Source organism: Ptychodera flava, chromosome 12 (assembly GCF_041260155.1).
Source record: "Ptychodera flava strain L36383 chromosome 12, AS_Pfla_20210202, whole genome shotgun sequence".
NCBI lineage: Eukaryota > Metazoa > Hemichordata > Enteropneusta > Ptychoderidae > Ptychodera > Ptychodera flava.
The window spans coordinates 29,962,844-29,981,616 of record NC_091939.1 but is presented as its reverse complement, the minus strand read 5'-3'; the positions used below and the strand labels follow the sequence as shown (position 1 = coordinate 29,981,616).

The window sequence follows — 18,773 nt, the reverse complement described above, 5'->3', positions numbered from 1 at the left end:
TGGACAGTATTCTCATTTGTTACAGTTACACATATGACAAAATTATATATATATTGTGAAAAATTCACCTTGTGCTGGAATAAACAGAAGTATGACTTTAGTCTCAGAAGATGCTACAAATCTATAATGAGGTTTCTAACTCTGAAGAGTGTGTTATAAAAATTCTCCAGGATGACAAAGATGAAGTACCCTTGACAATTTGAGTTCAATCTCTGATGTCATTGCAACACTACAGGGTGCTGACTGTGTAGCTCTGTTTGTGATAGATGCTCGACTCTCATTCATGTAGTCTGATGCTTGCTAGTATTTACACAGTCAGAAATAAACTAAACAATCAGTGTAATGGGATTTTATTCTTGACTAATAATTTTCAAACATGGTCGTCCGTGTTTGTACGAACATGTATCTGATGCTCTTGAAGCTGGGAGATGGGACATATATATTGTATTGATGACACTCCATGTCAGCTGGATGAGTTTACAAGTGGATCGTCACCGGTGGCGTGTGATAAATGTGTCTACAGACACTGATTAAAGTGCAGTGTCATCATTTATTGAAAGCTTTACACATATGTGTATTCAATGTAGAGAGTCTATCCATCACGTAACTTTGATGATAGTGTTCTGATCGGCTGTACCAAGTCCCCTGAACTCATTTCATACCCACATCTCTTCAGTAAATTCTCTACCTGTTGGAGGGCTTCAGATTGGTGGTACATTTCTATTTTTAGGCATTCATGTTAAACATCATGCAAAATTTGATTTCTATGAATAAATACATATCTTTGCTAATTTACATGTATGCATTTGTTCCTTTGAACTTTGATCTGTTTTATTGCAACATTTGCAAAATGACTCATACATGATACAGCTGTGGCTGGTAACAAAGAGGAAAATAAAAGACGAAAAGGTGGAAAGTAAATGTTATATATTGCAGCTTTGTCAATGCTTTTGAATTTAGTAACATCATTATTCACGATTATCTGTGATAGTGTATTCCTATTTATGATACATATATGTCACAAAATTTTCAAGCACTGTGACAAGGTTGCATTCAAAGAAATTTAAGTATCTGTTTTGAGTTCAACTTTAACAGGACAAGTGGACAAAGTGGATTAGTGCTTCCCAATAAAATCTCACTAAAGTCTACGTAGCAGTATGTGTACTTGACCTGTGCCTTTCACAGCTTGTAACCGGTGCCCTCTTTTCAAATATGTGTGTACACCTCATGATGAGAGGTACATTTTCTCAAAATTTTTATCAAATTCTAACATAGTCACGTTTCCTATCAACAGCAAAACACAATGCAGTAGGAAAGATACCGATTGGTGCTGAAGTGAGCGACGAATTTCACAGGTTTCATTAGAAATTGGTACAGAACGATAATTCTTCATGACTTTCATTGACTTTCATTGCCCTGTGCATTAGTCCAGTTCTTTCTGATAGAAAAAAGAAATGAGCAAGTTTCTACCTAGCTGAACATTGATAATAGAGTAAACTAATTCAGGTCAAGCTTGAATCTACCCTCTCCAACATTATGATTTTAATTTTTTCCAGAGAGACAGCATTTAAAAATAGAAATTATGATAATGTGTCTATTTTCTGACAGCCAATCAACCAAAGATAGCAGAAAAACAACAGCATTAAATGAGTGCTTGTAGCCTTTACTCTTTGGTCTTGCTTGGATCATAGACAGTGATTTTCAACTCCACTGTCCATTCTTTGATATAGGGGAGCTCAGTCCTAGAAGTGTAACGTACTGTATCGTGTGTATAATCATAAAAACTTCCGTGCTGTATTTGCAGTATTTTTTGAGACAAGAACAAAATTTAAATTTAAATGTTTATGCAGATTCATTGATTGAACAACGGCTCATCAAGTACTTCATCGTTGGAAGAAAAAATTATTGAGACATCACTCAGTAACATGGTTTATGATCATACTCAGTGCGATTTCCATTGGAATTTTTGCAAAAGTTGTAACACTTTCTATACAGTATGTTATGTACATTTTTCTGGTCAAGGAAACCCTAGTGACATATGTAACTGCACATCAACACTGTAGTGTTTGAGAAGAAAATGTGTGTTAAAGTTTTATTGATCGCATTTGCGTACACAGGGTATGTGCTGTGCATATTGACTCAGATTGAGCCTCCGATGCACCATTACAAATCTGTTTAACTGTTGAACGACGCAACACCATACAATAGCGAGAAGACAGTGCCTATTGTAATCCTTTGTAATTCTAACGATGGTCATTATCCAGCGTTTTGTTCCATAGAAAGCTGCCAGGTGTTATCACTTAGATCAACACTGCTCTCAAAACAACTCTTTTCTCAAAACAACAACATGACGACGGTAACCAACCTTGCCTTTTCTTCTGTTGTGTCATCGTTACTTCATCAGGTTCCAAGTGTTATGAGACTCACACTGAAAATATTTATGGATGATGTAAATTCCTTCTACAATTAATGGTATTACAATAAATATTTTAAAAAGGTTGCTTAATTGGTGTTTTTCACGCAATCCCTTCTTGCTTGAAGTTGATCATGAAAGAAAGATTGAAGACATTGAAATCTGAAAAACGATAAGCAAGATTTATATATGCTGTGCATAAAATTTTTCAAATTCTTGCTTTGACATGATCAATCCTGTTTAAAATTTTTTCCATCTTTTTATGTCAGAGCCACTCGTTTGAAATTTTAATGCTATAGGCTTTCATTGTCATACATGTGTATTGGATGTACATATATGATCTTTCTTCACTTGGGAAATTTTGTGGCACACTGAAGGTGAGATAACCATGCATAAAGCTTGTGAAAGAGATGACATGTTTTTCTGTTCAATATACTAGGATATTTTGGACTGCCGTTATTGCCAAACTGGTATGATTGAACTCAATGGTCCTCTCACTGAACAAAATAACCCTTTCTTTTAAATGCAGTATCTCAATTACAACATGCAAGTCAGTGAGACAAGAAAATTTTACCTCAATCATCACCAAATATATCAATTTTCCTCAAGGTAAATTAGTGAAGACACACACATTTCATAGTAACGTATTGTAATATGATGTTTACATAGTACATGGTATTTATTTGTATGCTAATCATCAGCCGAAGTTCCCATATTCCAAATCTCCAAGTTTTGATAAAATTCCAATTCTTGTACAGCTGGAACAAATTACTGTGTGGGTGATTTTACAGTGGTGCATGTATTTGTCACGTCCTGTCTAGACAAGTTTTCACACAAAAAGGCAAACTGAAAAACAATACCGGTACACGCAGCTCAGTGGATCAAAGTTCAAGGTGTCTGAACACGTTCCTTGTTCTTTCAATGTGGCTTGTGTTTTCTTTGATGAAAAATAACCTCCCAAGTAGATACTGAGTGTTCATGCACAAGAGAAAAACTTTCCCAAGACTATTACTGAAGAGAAAATTATCCAAAATTGGACATGTGCCTGTATGGTAGTGCTGTATGAATGTAGTTCTGCCAGATCTTAATTTCAAGAATTTTTTATCAAATATGACATTCCATTTTCATTTAGCTATAGAAAGTTATTAGTATAACAGAATGGGGTATCCTAGATAGCGTCATGCAGAATTTACTTGTGTGATTGTTTAAACCACAATCAAATTTATTTGAGCAAGGGGAATCTAAATTTTGTGATCAGGGGCTGGACCAGTTCATTTGCCATTGCTCTTGTCCAACAGACAAACACATGTACCGGTATCTCTATCCATTTTGATAAAGCATATCTATATATGCAATGTACTATAACTGAAACGCCTTGTACAGTGTATGATAAAGAGTGCCATACCAGCAAAATACACTGCCTGACTGAGTTTGCCTTGATCCTATGTCTGTGAATAACAGCACACTGCATGAACTTGCTTGAACTTTGTGATGTATCTTGGGTACATGCACTTGTAACCATGACAGAGCACAATTAAACATTGCATCTCATCTACAATACAATTTTTGTTGCCTTTATAAAATATATCAAATTTTTTCAGATTTCTGCCAAAATGTTGATAAAAAACTTTAGCTAATGAACTTTGATGTCCACTTGGTCCAAAATTATCAAAAACATCACAGAAAAATTCATAAAAATTGGTAAAATGTTACACTAAAATGTTGGTGGGAAAAAAATACAGCACTCAAAGGGTTAAATGCATAATACCATGTATGTCAAATAAGGACTCACAAGTTCTTTGATGAATCAAGATTCTATGATCTATTTAAAACTTGGCTTTTTGCTTCCTACCAAGGGCTAAGTGACCTGCCAAAAGTTACTTCAATAGGCCTGTAAAACTTCTGATGTTGGGTTTAGAAGTTGAGTTGAATAAAGAAATGAACTCCTTTTAAAGTCCTGAGAAGTTAGTGAGCCAAATAGCTTTTTTGTTCAGAACACCCATTGGCATGAAAAGGCCAGGTAGCAGCTGTTAAAAAGAACTGTTACAATGAATGATGTTTGTGTTCAGGTTAAATGACACTTTCAAGAATTGAATCACACAATTGATGTGTTGCTGTAATTGATGGCACCATTACGGTGAAGTTTCATCACTGTGATGACTTTCATGATAGCCTCTGAAAATGCAAAATGAGCTAAAATTTTCTTAAAGCTTCAAATTGACCTAGATCCTTCATCTACGTGTATTCCTGAAAGTCAAAAGATTAGGACCACCCATAAGTGAATTTGTGAGAGCTCAAAATGAGTTCAGAAGCAGCCTTTGTTGTGGTCAAGTGACCCCGTTTGACCCCATTGTATCCATATCCTCTTGTAGAAAGATGTAAACCAATATTGAAGGAGCAATGTAAAGTCATTGTCGTTTATTGAACTGATGTGTATTTTAGTAAAAAGATACTCTTCAGCGTTTCTAACCATGGTGAAATGAGATTTATGTCATGACATGTTCAAATAAAAGTGTCAGATATTCCTTAATGTCAACAAGTAACTGAGGATACCTCTTGAAATTTTAATTTTTTGTTCATCAAAAGAGACAGAATAGACGCTTTTTATTCATGTTTACATATTCTGTCGGGCATCGTAAATGCCAACAGTCCATGGATTACAATTACATACACAGTTTACAGTACATGTATTAATAATACGCCCTGCCATATGTGTCACCATTACATCAGCTCTATACCAATATGTGTCGTGTTTCATATTGTTCATATTCAAATTAGCCTTTGTGACTGTTATTTTATTTCGAATAAGTGGCGTCAATAATTTTATGTTCAGTGCGTGTGTGCGTTGGGGGAGACATTGAATCCAGAATGACTGGATTATTGAGATCCATGCACAGTATTAATTAATAACTGCCTTAACCCTTTCACCACCATGGTTTAGCCCAAACCCATTGTTATCAATGGTGATTGTGGACCTGTTTGCAGGGAATTGGGGTGCACAGGTTTGAATAAAAGTCAACTGTGACAGGTTCTGGAAACTTCCAAGTTTTGCTCTCATCTTAAAATGTTTTTTCCCTCCATTTTTTTGTCTTTATTTACATGTTGATAAACATTGGCACGTCTTTCTTCAGACACATAATCAGCCTTGGACTGGACCTATTTATTGCTATAAGAATGCAAGATATGCAGGAAATGTCAAAAGAACAAAGTCAGCTTGTGATTTGCAAAACAAAAAAATAAAATTACACAAGGGAAAATATTTAAAATATTCCAAAGATCTACTTTGGTTTTCAAATCTCTTTTTATTTTTCAAAAAGGAAAGTGAATAAAAATGCCAGTCATGTACCAGTGCAGGAATATGCATAATAGAGTTTTGTTCGAACTTGATAGTTGATTCATAAACAGGATAAACTGAAAAAGTGGAGGATATTTTGGTACAATTAACTTGACGCATCAGTTGCTTTTCAAATGCCTAGTACATTATTTTATGATCAAGTTGAGTAGGGGAACCACCTCTGCAATGTGCTGTGGGCTCTGTTAGAATCCAGGGAAGTAAATTTCCACAGAGTTCACCATGGGTGACGTTTTGAAGTGTCGCTGAATAATGGAAGTCAACAGACTTTGAAGAGAAATTCCAGAGTGGTTGAGATTGTTACCAGGACTATCAGAGTCTCTCAGCATGCTCTTATTGTCATACTCCGTCTTTGTATCATGAAAATATACACTGCGTATCATTCTCTATGCAGTCTGTCAGATGTTTCATTGAACAAGAGATCTTCCGACTTCCTTGACCTGAAGTGCCGGGATTGGTTTCAAATAAAAGCCTCCATAAACTGGACTGTACAGTATCTTCCAATGTGTTCATGCATGAAGTTAGGTTTTCTCACTGCTTACAAAATCATATGGATGCAGTCTTTTTGTTGTTTTGCTGTGGTATAAATGTACTGATATGTTGTACTGATCTCATCTGCTGTGTTTAGACAATTAGTTTACATTATTGTACATAGTACACCAGGCTTTGCAGAAATAGTGTATCTGTGTCATGAAAAAATTCCCCTCCAAAATCAGCAAATGTAAAAGCAATGTTCTGTAATGTGAATGTGGCTTGAAATTGATTGCATTTCCTTTTGTGCACAAAATACATGTAATTCCAGACTGTAAGTATCAAATTCTCCCCAACTACACAGCATATCAGATTCAGAGAGGAAATATCCTTCACTTCCGTCTGCTCTACAAAAATATTAAAGAAGTAAACAAGAGAAACCCTATGCTTTCCTTTTCCTCCCTGACATATCTGATAGCTGTTGTCAGAAAATTTTAATATGCACAAAAATAAGTAGTTCAGGAATGGTTTAACAAATACATTGTAAATGTAGACATGTACTGTAGATGTCACTTCACTCAAATCAAGAGAACACACTCGGTGGAATACACTAGGGTACTTGAACATATACCTTACAAGATGGAAGTTCTTATTACACACACAGGTCTACAAATGTTGAAACTCTTTATAGATGTTTTGTATTCAAAGCAAAAGAAGGTAGTTCTCAGTGAAAGAATACCAGTATATTGTGGGATACAAATAGTGTGTATTGTGGCATTCATATAATTCTGTGCAGTTTCAGTAACCAGTGTACTCCTGAATTTTGCCATAAGTACAGTCTGTAAGCTCATTCAATGCATTCTTTGTGCATTTTTATATTGAATATAACACAGAGTTTTTGGAAAATTTTGCCATACAGTTGCTAATTGTTTCAATGCTATACAAAGTATGGAAACTTGTGAGAGATGAGCTGAGGAGCATACAATGTATGCAGGCAGTTGTACCATTATACAGGCATTGTACAACAAACCATTTGAATGCAGGTCTGTGAGTTTAGATAAATCATAGTAGATTTTAAATCGAGATAGGTGAAAATCAAGCCTGGATTCTTGATATTGAAGTTTCCAGAATATTAAAAATTGAAGAGCATACTAGGGGGCAAATTTGTGAAAAAAAGAACATCTATGGCCCATCATTCAAATTTATCAAGTTGAGCAATCTATCGTAAATTGTATTCAAACCAGAGTTACTTCATAGAGCAGTGATATTGTACATGTACTGCCCACTGGGTGATTAGATTTGTATGGATGATAAAATAAACTTGACATTTATTAATGTACAGGTACCTTTATCAAGTATCAGGAAATCCTGGCTGGCATGATTTGTTACAAGTCTTCGCAGATAGTCACTTGTCAAGTATACCTTGGAGCTGCAAAAAGCAGGTTGTAGTACACAGGTAGCAAATTTTAAAGTGAATCAGAATGTGGAATTTAATTAAAAACTGTCAAGTTATCAGAGAAAGATGCGAAATTTGAACATGAATACACAGTCAACTCCAAACTCTGGGAAAGTAGTGAAATCGCAGGGTAAAAATTGAACATGTGAGTTGCACCATTATCCTAATCAGAAAATAGATTTGACACACTTCTCTTTGACTCTGATCAATGTTTATTATAGATCGATCAATAAAAGAGGAAAATTCTGGTCATTATTTCAAAGGTGCAGCAATTTCACTCTCTTTGTACACAAATCCTTTTTGTTATTGGTGTATCTGTTACTGAAAAAAAATTCCTTTCATCTTCACATAGTACAAATAAATTCAACAGTTATTTTAATCGTGCTGTCCTGTTGCCATAGCAATCTTTAGCTCTGCTCCGAAAATCCCACATCCCCAGATTTTTTTACACTGCAGTGTACCGGTAGAGGGCGCTCTTTAGGCCTATGCAGAATGCTGAAGCACGTATGTTGGCATCTGTGACAAAGAATGATGGCGTGTTTCAGAAGTTCAGTTTTATCTCACTTAATATTGTGCTCAAGTTTTCATCTTTTGTAAATTTATGTCCATCATAGAGGACTGCAATCACAAGGATCTTTGCGCTATAACACTGATAATTTTAACAAAAGGAAACAGGTCTATATGTCATACAAATGACACTATCAGATATACATGTATTTGCTAGCTTTGCAAAATAATTATTGCAGTGAAAATCCAGACAATTTTTGAAAGATCTTACATTTTTGAATGGTTAATAAATCAAATTGTTAATTTTTTTATGTTGACAAGGTGATCAGGAGCAATAAATACACATGTTTGGACAAATTCTGTCCAACAAAAAATTTATTATCCAACGCATTTGCTTCACTGCCACAGTATTCATTGCCATGGCAACTAGATATATACTGGTGTAACTTTATTAAATGCGTTATCATTTTTCCCAAACAATCATGTCAGTGAAACACTGTATGATTCCGTCACTATCATCTGATCAGACTGACACCGTTATGCAAATCAAACAGAATTCAACTAAAATTATAAAAAATGATTTAAATATGAAAAGGAAATAACATAACCCAACATGCTGTACAGTAGGGGGTCATGTTGAACAATCCACTCAAGCTAGGTAGACTGTTGGTGCTTGCCAGACCTGGTTTGCGTGGAAGGGACTCAGTAAATATGAAAAATGCAGCAAAAAAAATATTAAATGCCCTATTATTTATTTGGCTTTGGAGTCTGCCTGCATTTATGGAGTGTCAGGGTAACATTTCTACCAGCATATGTCATTTCTGGGCTGAGCTAATTTCAGAACATATGTTACAAGAAATCTGCATATATTAGAATAATAATAGGAACGCGCATACTGAGTCAGTCAGGTCTCTGTTTAGTTTGCAACATGTATGTCTGCCACCAAAGTGCTGGGAGACTCCGGATACTGTCCTTACAAAAACTGATGCTGTCGTTGACCGGCTGAAACCATGCCTCCGTGAAACAAAATATCCAGGATAAATATCATCAACCTACCTGTAGAGAGTGTAGATGTAGCTGTTGATGTGGATTTATTTAGCCCGGCAAAGTTGTAGTTAGAAACTGGGGGAATCCGGAATAACCATGTATGCGCGCGATGGAAAGATACCAAGGATGGATGACCAGGACATCCAACGATTCTACCAAAATTTACATCTGTATCAGGTGGGTTATTCTCGTGGTCTTCATGTGTCTGTCCACTGTGGTCACCTTGATAGAAATATAAGATTTGATATTTTGTCAGTTATGACAGTTCTTTTCAAAGATTGGCAGTTCAGTTTTTGCTTATGTGCATATCCTTTGGTATCTCTATGGTCCACTCTAGTAACTGGGCTAAATATATTGACAGTACCTGATTCAGGAAAAAAATATGTTGTTTTTTTTTTCTAATTTTAACTTATCTTTATGCAAATAATAATGCTAGTTAGATAAAGTGAGCGATATCCCGGCCTAAAGTTTCTGGTTTGTGAAAATACATTTTAAAAATCTCCGAAGTATCTGTAAACATATTATCATCGTCATTGAGAAGGTCACATTCAAAACCATATGGTGAGGTTCCGTGACGTACTCCCAACCTGTTGCTAGTCTTTACCCAAAGCGCTTGGCTCACGACCACATCACAGTAACACAGAGCCTAATTCAGATGTAATGTGATCACAGTCACTGTAATTGACTTGGGAATACCAGGTTCATATTGGTAAAATCTGTTTTTATAGAGAGAAGCCAATTAAATTTGTCATATTTGAAAATTTCCGTAGTGACATGGTTGAGCAAACAGTGTGAGAGACTCTGAGGAGAGTTAAATAACTGACAATAATGAAACAATCCCCTCACATTTTTATGAATAAATGATAGGTGTAAATACACTTAAATTATAAAATTCAATGCCAAAGCAAATAAAATAGTCATACAAGGTCAAAATCTAACTTCAAATTATGTGAAAGAGTTGGAATTGAAAGTTAATATTTGATGATCACAGCGTTTGATATATTTCATGCAAATTGCTGACATGTCACTGTAATCAAATTTGTGGGACACAATCTTTCACAGCTTTCTATATTTTATTATCCTGTGTACCACTTTGTTAAACCAATTGTTGTGTCTTTCTGGCCTGCCATTGTATGACACATACTCTTCTGTGCTTAAGTGATTGCTGTATAGTGTCTTTTTGTAGTTTTGTGTACATACCGGTATATGACTCAACTTTCTGACCGTTGGATCTAAAAGTCAGCATTGTGGTATCACCTTGTATGGCTTGTTGTAGGTGAATATCCAGAATCAATAAAATGTAACAAAATACAATTTATCTGTCAAAGAAACTGTCACACTTATCTGTATCATGTACAAACTTATACATATGCATCTCATGTGTTTGTGGGCATATGTGTGTGTGTGTGTGTGTGTGTGTGTGTGTGTGTGTGTGTGTGTGTATACAGACAAACATGAGATACATGTATATATAGTATACACATACCGTACACACACACACACACATGTAAGAAGGAAAGCCTTTTAGACCTATATTGTACTTTCTGTATTATTCATTTGTACTTTATTTTATTTTATTTTTTGAGATTGTTTAGATACCTTCATATTTTAATATATAGAGATACTCACAGGCATGCTAACTTACAGCTTTTGATGCAACAAACAAAAGACATAAAATAATCCATTACCTTCCAGCTAATACTCACAATAGGTAATATGAAAGAGTTAAAATTAAAAAGCAATTAGTCTAGACTTCTAACTGTACTGAATTACATTTTTGGTAAAGATAGAGTTTTGCAAAGTTACCATGACCAAATGTTTGCTGCAAATCATGCAAGTTATCTCCTGTACAACCTACAAGAAATGCTGATTACTTCAGACAATCCTTATCAGGTAACTTTGTCGTCCAGAAAACTTTGATTTGAAGCCTATAAGAAATGTTGATGTAATTCATGCAATTGCTAAAATTTCCTCTGAGGGCGTGTCTAGAGTCTGAATGAGTCACAGACCAAAAAGTTAATTATTAACATCACTGAATTTTTTCAGCATCGGTGAATGTAAAACGTTCAGTATGCCACAGACTCATTTGAAAAGAGCATAAAGTGTTCATTAATATACCAAATAATTTTTTGTCAAAATACATTGAAACACAGGAGAGAAAAATCAACTTGAGCTTGTTGTAGCAACTGGAATACTTAGTATTTCACTACACATGTACGACAAAGAGTAGAACAACTTGAACTTGAGCAAGAAACTTGTATTCACAGAAAAAAAATTGGTTTAAAATTGTCTAAGTTGTTGATTTTGTCCCATGAATTATTACATTCAGTTTGATATTATTTATTAATATTGGGCATACTGCAGAAACGCTTGTCTGTACATTTCCTACATACATATTATTTTATGTTACATATCTCCTGTGAAACCCAACAACCCCTGTTGCTCTTTCTAGTGTACTGTACATGTAATCTTTATCCTAATATAAAGGATAAATGACAGGTCTGGATTACATTTTTACACTGAACATTATTGATACAGGTGAATACTCGGCATTCTAGAATATATCACCTGATTTTTATGTAATATGTGGCATGGATGGAAATTCCAGTCTGGTAGAATTTTAATGTTTTTTTTATGTCAGTCTACAGCCATAATTTTAGTGTACTTTGCAAAGAACAAATAATTGTATGCAATAAATCCATATTTAATAGGTAAAGTTAATTTACAGATAGTTCTGAAATACTTTTCGTAATTTTCAATCTTTTAGTTTTTACCATAACTAATGAAAAAGATAAAATTTCATGTTTGCCACAAATTGAGTGACATGATTTCATAAATTCTTTGTAATTATTAGGGTAGTGTGTGCATCCATTATATTTGTGTGCACTTTGATATTATTGCTTGTTTTAATTGGTGTAATCTCTCTGGCAGACATCATTGATTAAAACAGTATTTTCAAAGGCCTGAAACTTGTATACCAGTAGTTTAACATGAAATATTTTGATATTGATATTGTTATATTATCATACTTAACTCTGATATTTTGGAAGCAGTAAACAATTATTAAACCAAATGATAAATACAGAAGCTGTGAAGTTCCTCAGATAGGAATATTTTTCCACGTCCATGGTACATAACCCGGTATGTGCTGGCTACCAAACATTTACAACGTATTGATAGAGTTGTGACCGTTGAGTAAAGTCATCATACCTGTGACTTCAAAATTGAGTTCAAATAAACCAAACCAAATAACAATGAGTTCAAAAAATGAGTTCAAAATAAACCAAACCAAATAACAATGAGTTCAAAAAATGAGTTCAAAATAAACCAAACCAAATAACAATGAGTTCAAAAAATGAGTTCAAAATTATTGTCAAATTTTAAATACAAAAATGAAAACCTGAATAGTGTAAGTAGGCAACAACTATCCATTGGACTGAACATGGGGAGGTGAAAACTACTTGTATTCGCAGTCCTTGACGATAGAGAAATTCCAGCTGACAAATACGGGGATTCTCATAAAAATATTCAATCTCTGACGCAAAAGAAAACACAGGTAAACGGTTTATACAAAAGTACATGGGTATTTGTTTGTGCATTTGATATGAAAGTAGGATTTAGCATTTGATACGTGTGCATCAGCGTGTGTGTGAAAGGGTATGGCAGTCAACAGATGTTTGCTGTATTCACGCCGTGACATCATCAGCTGAAAATATTATAAATATGTGTGTCTATATGGTTTGTGATGACGTGCTCAATGGCTGTGTCCTCAATGTTAAAGATGTTTTGTCAATAAATGCCCAAATTTAATTACTGCATGGAAGAGTTCATGTACTGGCAGTTCGTGAAGCATTTTTCATGCAATGTAGGGTATCTTCTGATACTTATTGCTCCAAGTGAACAGTAAGATTGAGCCAAGTTCTGGTCAACAAAGCATCTGATAACGTGGGTTTCAGTGGAAATTATGGTAGGACTGTAGTGAGGATATCATTAGTGATCAAAATAGATGTGAGTAACAGCTACATGTGAAGATGACGGGCTGTCAGATTTTATAAAATCAAACCAATATGATGATGTCAATTGCATGCATTAACTGGAGACACACATATGCATGTTTAAGGGCAGGAAATGCAATAACTTTGTTTCCACATCGCTTCTCTCTACATTGCTTCTCTGATACATTTAATACCATTACTGAAAAGCAATCGTGAGGAATTTGTGACTCTCGGTTATCAGTCCAGAGTGATACTAGTAAAAATTCATCTGCATCCTGAATTGTGAGACACATGGGAGAAATATCAGAGAATCCAAACTGAATTGCCGTAGGTAGCTCCAGTGTCTATGGTTATCTACATAAGGTTATCAAACAAAGTAATTAGACTAAATGCATAGCTGTGAAAATAAACATTAATTAACCAGCTATACATATATGTATACAGATAAGGCTGTAGACAGTTGAAAAGTGAGCCCAAAACCCCAATTGCTTCTACTTCGCGGGTTTACATGTAAAGGTATGGGACTCCATCCCCAGGATCAAGTTTGTTCCAGCCTGTATGAGATTTTGGAGGTGTCATAGCCTTTTGTTTTCCATTGAAATTGTAATCTAGTAAGTAAAATTCTTGGAAAGACAATCTTATGCCTGACACAAGCCTATAACACCATTGGATTTTTGGGTGCTGTGTTCAGTGTGGTTGCTCTGTAGAAGATTCAAGGATACGTTACACACTAAAACTATGTGTACATTATTTAGAGCCATACATGATTTACACAATCTCTACAGTGTTGTAGTGTTGTATTCAAGGTGACTGTCAAAGCCATACAGTGTAAGTTGCACCAGGTAAATACGCAATCATTCCTCCAATCATTGACTCCTAAGTTGATACTCACAGTCCAGTTTTCACCCCATGCAAGCTTTGTAAAATATGGGTTATGATAAACCTAACATCAATTGTACTACTTGGTTTCAGGAAATTTCTTACCATGAAAGATGTATTCAGGATTTGAATTTCCTTCTTTTGTAAGGTACGAGTAACTGAACAAAAGGCAGGCAAAATTGAAAGATCTATCTGTTCCACAAAACAGTTGTTGCATTTTATCAGCACCGGTGCCTTACCATCAGGTACATGATTGTATCACATTCTGAACAGAAATAGTCTGTTTTGTGAATAGACACCCAGAGTTGGGGAACTGATTTCCCTGCAGATAAATATAACAATGACAATCCGGATTTGCGTATCATGCTCAGAAATGATGATATGAATGACGCATATGTTCATGTTAAGAGGTTTTGTTACTTTGAAGACCCGATGACATTTTCATCATCTCCTCTGAAAGGAATTGCTTTAGTGTGACGGTGTTTCAGTTGTGTGTACAAGTATTGAACAGATTCATTTGACATTGACAGTGTTTATTGCTGAATCCAAATTTTTATAAAGTATTTCATATCATATTTATATGTGTTGTTTGTGTGTCAAAATATATGTAACACCAATTTATACATGTATGTGTGTGTATGCGCTTGTATGTATATCGTATGTACATGAGTGTATGTATGTGCATGTGAATGTGTGTGTATGTGTATGTGTTGCAAAGACATACAATAAAAGTGAATGTGGACAATTTACTGAAGAGGTTCCATCTGATAATATTCTGGATATGAACATTTGAGGGGGAGAGAAATCTTATCTAACCTAAATATTACTCTTGAAAGGTTACACTGGGTTGTTGTGGTCTGAACAACAAGTCATGAAACAGGTATCAAGAGGTATAAACATTTTACCCAGTCTGAATGCCTGTATGCCACAATTCATTGCAGTCCCTAGCACCATGGTACCTTGAATTCATCATATTGCATAACAGAGTACAAGCACAAGTCAAATGTGATTAGAGGAATTTCATCACCACTAATATCAGTAATTTAAATGAATAATATTTCTTATGTCATTTTTTCATGGTTTTTTTTCTATTTCCAGACCAAAAAGCTTTATGAGGAGAAGGAAAAGAGTCTCCTTCGCAAAAACAGTGAACTTCAATCTCAGGTACAAAGATTAGAGAAGAGGGTCACTGCTTTGAAAACCGACAATGACACCTTGGTAAGTTGACAAAATACTTCAGCTTTTGTAGAATCCCCAGGCTGGAAAGTTCATCCTAAATCGAATTGGAGGAATGAGTTTGGATGCTCCTCCCCCTCAAGTGATAAATTTTTCAGTCTAGGGAGTGGTTTAGAGAGTTGAGAGTAGCTACCCATATATAAAGATACCATCCTTCTGTATTGTAATTATCATTCAACGTTTGTGAAATGCTCAAGTTTAGTTGTTAAATATCCCTTATTGTGATAATGTTTTGTCATTAGATAATGTGATAATGTTTTGCCATTGTCGAAAGTAGTTCCCATTTATTGGTAAATGTAATCATCCATAAATCGTAATTAATAAACAATAAAGTATTCCTTTGTTTAGTAAGATGGTTATGATAAATGTAAAAATAAAAAATGTAATTTAATGATACATTGTGATCTAATGATAAGAGAAAAATGTAGATAGATACCAGTACACTAGACTTTATGCGATCGCGTAGTTTCATTGGTGTTGATCCATGTTAAGAATTTCTACTTCGTGCTAGCAGCAATAAGAATCCAGAATTTCTATGGATGATGTCTGGTTTGAAAAAAGCTGGCAAAAAGTTGCGATGGTGGAAGCATGGGGTTGATGCAGGGCTACCAGCCGATATAACCTTCCCTATAGTCATTGGAAAGTGAGGTCAAGGGTGTTTGTGTATTTATAGTTCTTTTACTGAAAAAGAAGCTGCTATTAAAAAAATGTGTATGTATAGAAATCTGTTGAATCAAGTACTTCAGGGCATGCTGTGTATAACCTTGTGTAGTAAACAAGCAGATCGATGACTGTTTTTGACCCGTTTTTGCCAAGTATGGAAGTCAATGAACAAAATATGACCGTCAAAAATACCCACTTGATAAGGACTAGGAAAGGTTTATTGGCTTATGCATGTGAACACGGTCCCTCCACCGTGATGTGAATTATATAAACTAAAGGTGTGCTGTGTTATAAATATTAGTTTTGTGCAGTATCTGCATTTCTGTATCAGCTAAATCAATTTTCTCTGTAATAATTATGGTGATATTGCATGTCATGTGTATGTATACATGTATGAGCACCACAGACTGCAAAAGTTTGGTTTCGTTTGTCAGCATATAGTACATAATATGAGAGAATTAGATATGTAGTCACATCTCTGTAATCTCCTTTCCCCACTCCCAACCCATCCATCCATCCGTCCACTAAAGAACACGAGGTAGTGTGCATTAGCCTTGTAGTTGTCACCAATCAAATGATTACATATATCTTAAATGCAGTGTTTAATGATGCATGTCATAGCAATGCTAAGTCATGTGTGTGTGTGTGTGAGCTCCGTGAAATGCGCTTTTAGAGTTTCTGCCATAAAAGAAACCGTTATTTTCATGGAAAATGGTGACCATCATAGGTGTTTGTTGGCCTTCATGGTAAATACGCTTGTTTGGGCCATGTACTGATGATTTTTATTGCCTGACAATGCACCAGGTTTTCATTATGTGTGCTGCAAAACAGGGCTTCCTGAACCATCCTCATTTGACAATAACGTGAATTAAAAAAGATAATTTTGGCTCTGAAATAGCACTTTACATAATTCTCAGCATTTCAATGCAATTTTGAGTAATTTGCAGCTGAGTGGCATTCAGTATTATGTTCCTTCTTTCAAATTGAACAAAGGAAGCCCAGTTTTAGCATCAATGGCATAAATGCAGTGTTAACAGCGTAAGGCTTCATTCATGCATGTATACTGCCCTCTGTGGCAGAGTTTGGGTAGTCAACCAGACCCATCATCCATTTCCACACCACCTCCAAGTAAACCCGTAGACTTCATAAAGATGCAAAAACAATGAGAGAAAAGACCAACATGTATGGAAAATGGATAATCACTGTGTCTCTCTCAGAAAAAGAAACAAGATCAACTAGAAAGCGATCATAAGCCAGCCGAGGAAAAGATCAGCAAACTAAAGAAACGAAACGCAGAGCTAGCATCCATAGCCAGACAGCTAGAAGAGAAAGCAAAAGCCTTACAACAGCAAAATATGAGAGTGGTAAGACCATTGTGTGTGTGGCTACAATATGTCAGTGTGCTAAACCAAACCAAATTTACCGCCACTCATCCCTCTATAGTGTAAACGCATAGCTTTTTGATCTGTGTACAGTATAATACAGACGCTTAACCTAACAAAATCACTTACTGTGACGTGATGTGATCCATGCTTCATTTTGTCATGTGTTTCAAATCTTGAACATTTTCCCCACGATGCTGTTCAAGTGCTCACCTCGCTTGCTTCACCTCTGTAGTTTCCTCTCTGTAAGCAAACAAACAAAAAAGGAAACATGGTTTTGAAAACATGGCTTTGACAGTATACATATCGCATGGTTTGAAATTAATAGGTAATAATCAACGAACAAAAATATCTTTTGCTCACCAACAGCATCAGTAAACGTCATCATACTTGCATGAAACTAAAACAAACTTAATAACTCTCATCTTTCTATTTCTGATATGTATATATATTGCGTTGTTAGTTTCAATTTTTGGCAGTCCTCATATTCTAAAAGGATAATTTCAGAATTTGCACACTTTTTTTTTATGGTAAAAGTGTATTTATCAAGAGATAGTGGCTGCCTGAATCGGCAATTATGTAGTAACAATGACGGTGCCAGTAGTTTTATCTTGTGACCATGCCGTATTGTTAACTTAGATGGTGGTCAATAATATCAAATATTGACTGCTACCTTTCCGCCTCGAGTACAGCGATAGTGAGTAGAATCAGTGGCCACAGAGCTCAAAATGGTATTTTTCCAAGTAGTTAGGATATTGACTATGATAATCATAACTTTCTAATGAAATATTTGTTCAAATATTGATAGTCATCGTTGAGTGGTCAAATTATTGACCTTGAATATTAGCATGCAGTGAATAACAGTAACATTATTAGGTGAGATATAGGACAATAGTAATGTCATGATGACTTACTTTATGTAGTGACATTGACTAAGGTTTACTGCCATGTGCTTTCAAATTCTCAATGCCAAAAGTGCTTTACAGTTAGGTAAATATAACAAGTTTATTGCAACATTCAGACTTAATGATTTTAGCAATATGCTAACAAAAATCAAAAATGGGCTGAATAAATTTAAAATTTCACCTTGTAATGCATAAATTATACATTTTCCATCATATCAGCTTTTGTCATGAGACATTTCCCCTTCAACCATCAAAACAAAAGTATATTTCTAAGAATGACTCACAAAGATGAACACAGTGAATCAACATTGTAATGATATGTATCTTATTCCATCTTGTGATATTGCATCACATCCTAATGAAAAGGGTGTCTACAACAACACCATATTTTATTTTCATCCTGCATGTATTTGTGTCCGTTTTTCTTTTTTGGGGGCAAATTTTAGTCAGTTTTCACCTTTTGAGAC

General features: G+C 35.1%; 1 protein-coding gene and 1 long non-coding RNA gene across 6 annotated transcripts in view; one reads left to right on the top strand and one right to left on the bottom strand.

The window, feature by feature from the left end:
• LOC139145578 (janus kinase and microtubule-interacting protein 3-like) overlaps positions 1–18,773 on the top strand; it is a 95,152-nt gene that overhangs the window by 17,605 nt on the left and 58,774 nt on the right. Inside the window, exons 2-3 of one of the 2 annotated variants that reach the window (XM_070716823.1) lie at positions 15,219–15,338; positions 17,237–17,383. In XM_070716823.1, coding sequence (XP_070572924.1) covers positions 15,219–15,338; positions 17,237–17,383 — 267 coding nt within the window. The remainder of the gene's footprint in view (positions 1–15,218; positions 15,339–17,236; positions 17,384–18,773) is intronic. The other variant, XM_070716824.1, reaches the window with a different exon arrangement.
• The window catches only part of LOC139145579 (uncharacterized), a 34,973-nt gene that overhangs the window by 14,807 nt on the left and 1,393 nt on the right, over positions 1–18,773 (bottom strand). The window contains exons 3-6 of one of the 4 annotated variants that reach the window (XR_011554963.1): positions 17,531–17,644; positions 9,256–9,468; positions 7,583–7,665; positions 5,334–6,383 (exon numbers count right to left, since the gene is read on the bottom strand). This is a non-coding gene — a long non-coding RNA (uncharacterized lncRNA). Of the gene's footprint in view, positions 1–5,333; positions 6,384–7,582; positions 7,666–9,255; positions 9,469–17,530; positions 17,645–18,773 lie in introns of those variants that run through there. The other 3 variants (XR_011554960.1, XR_011554961.1, XR_011554962.1) reach the window with 3 other exon arrangements.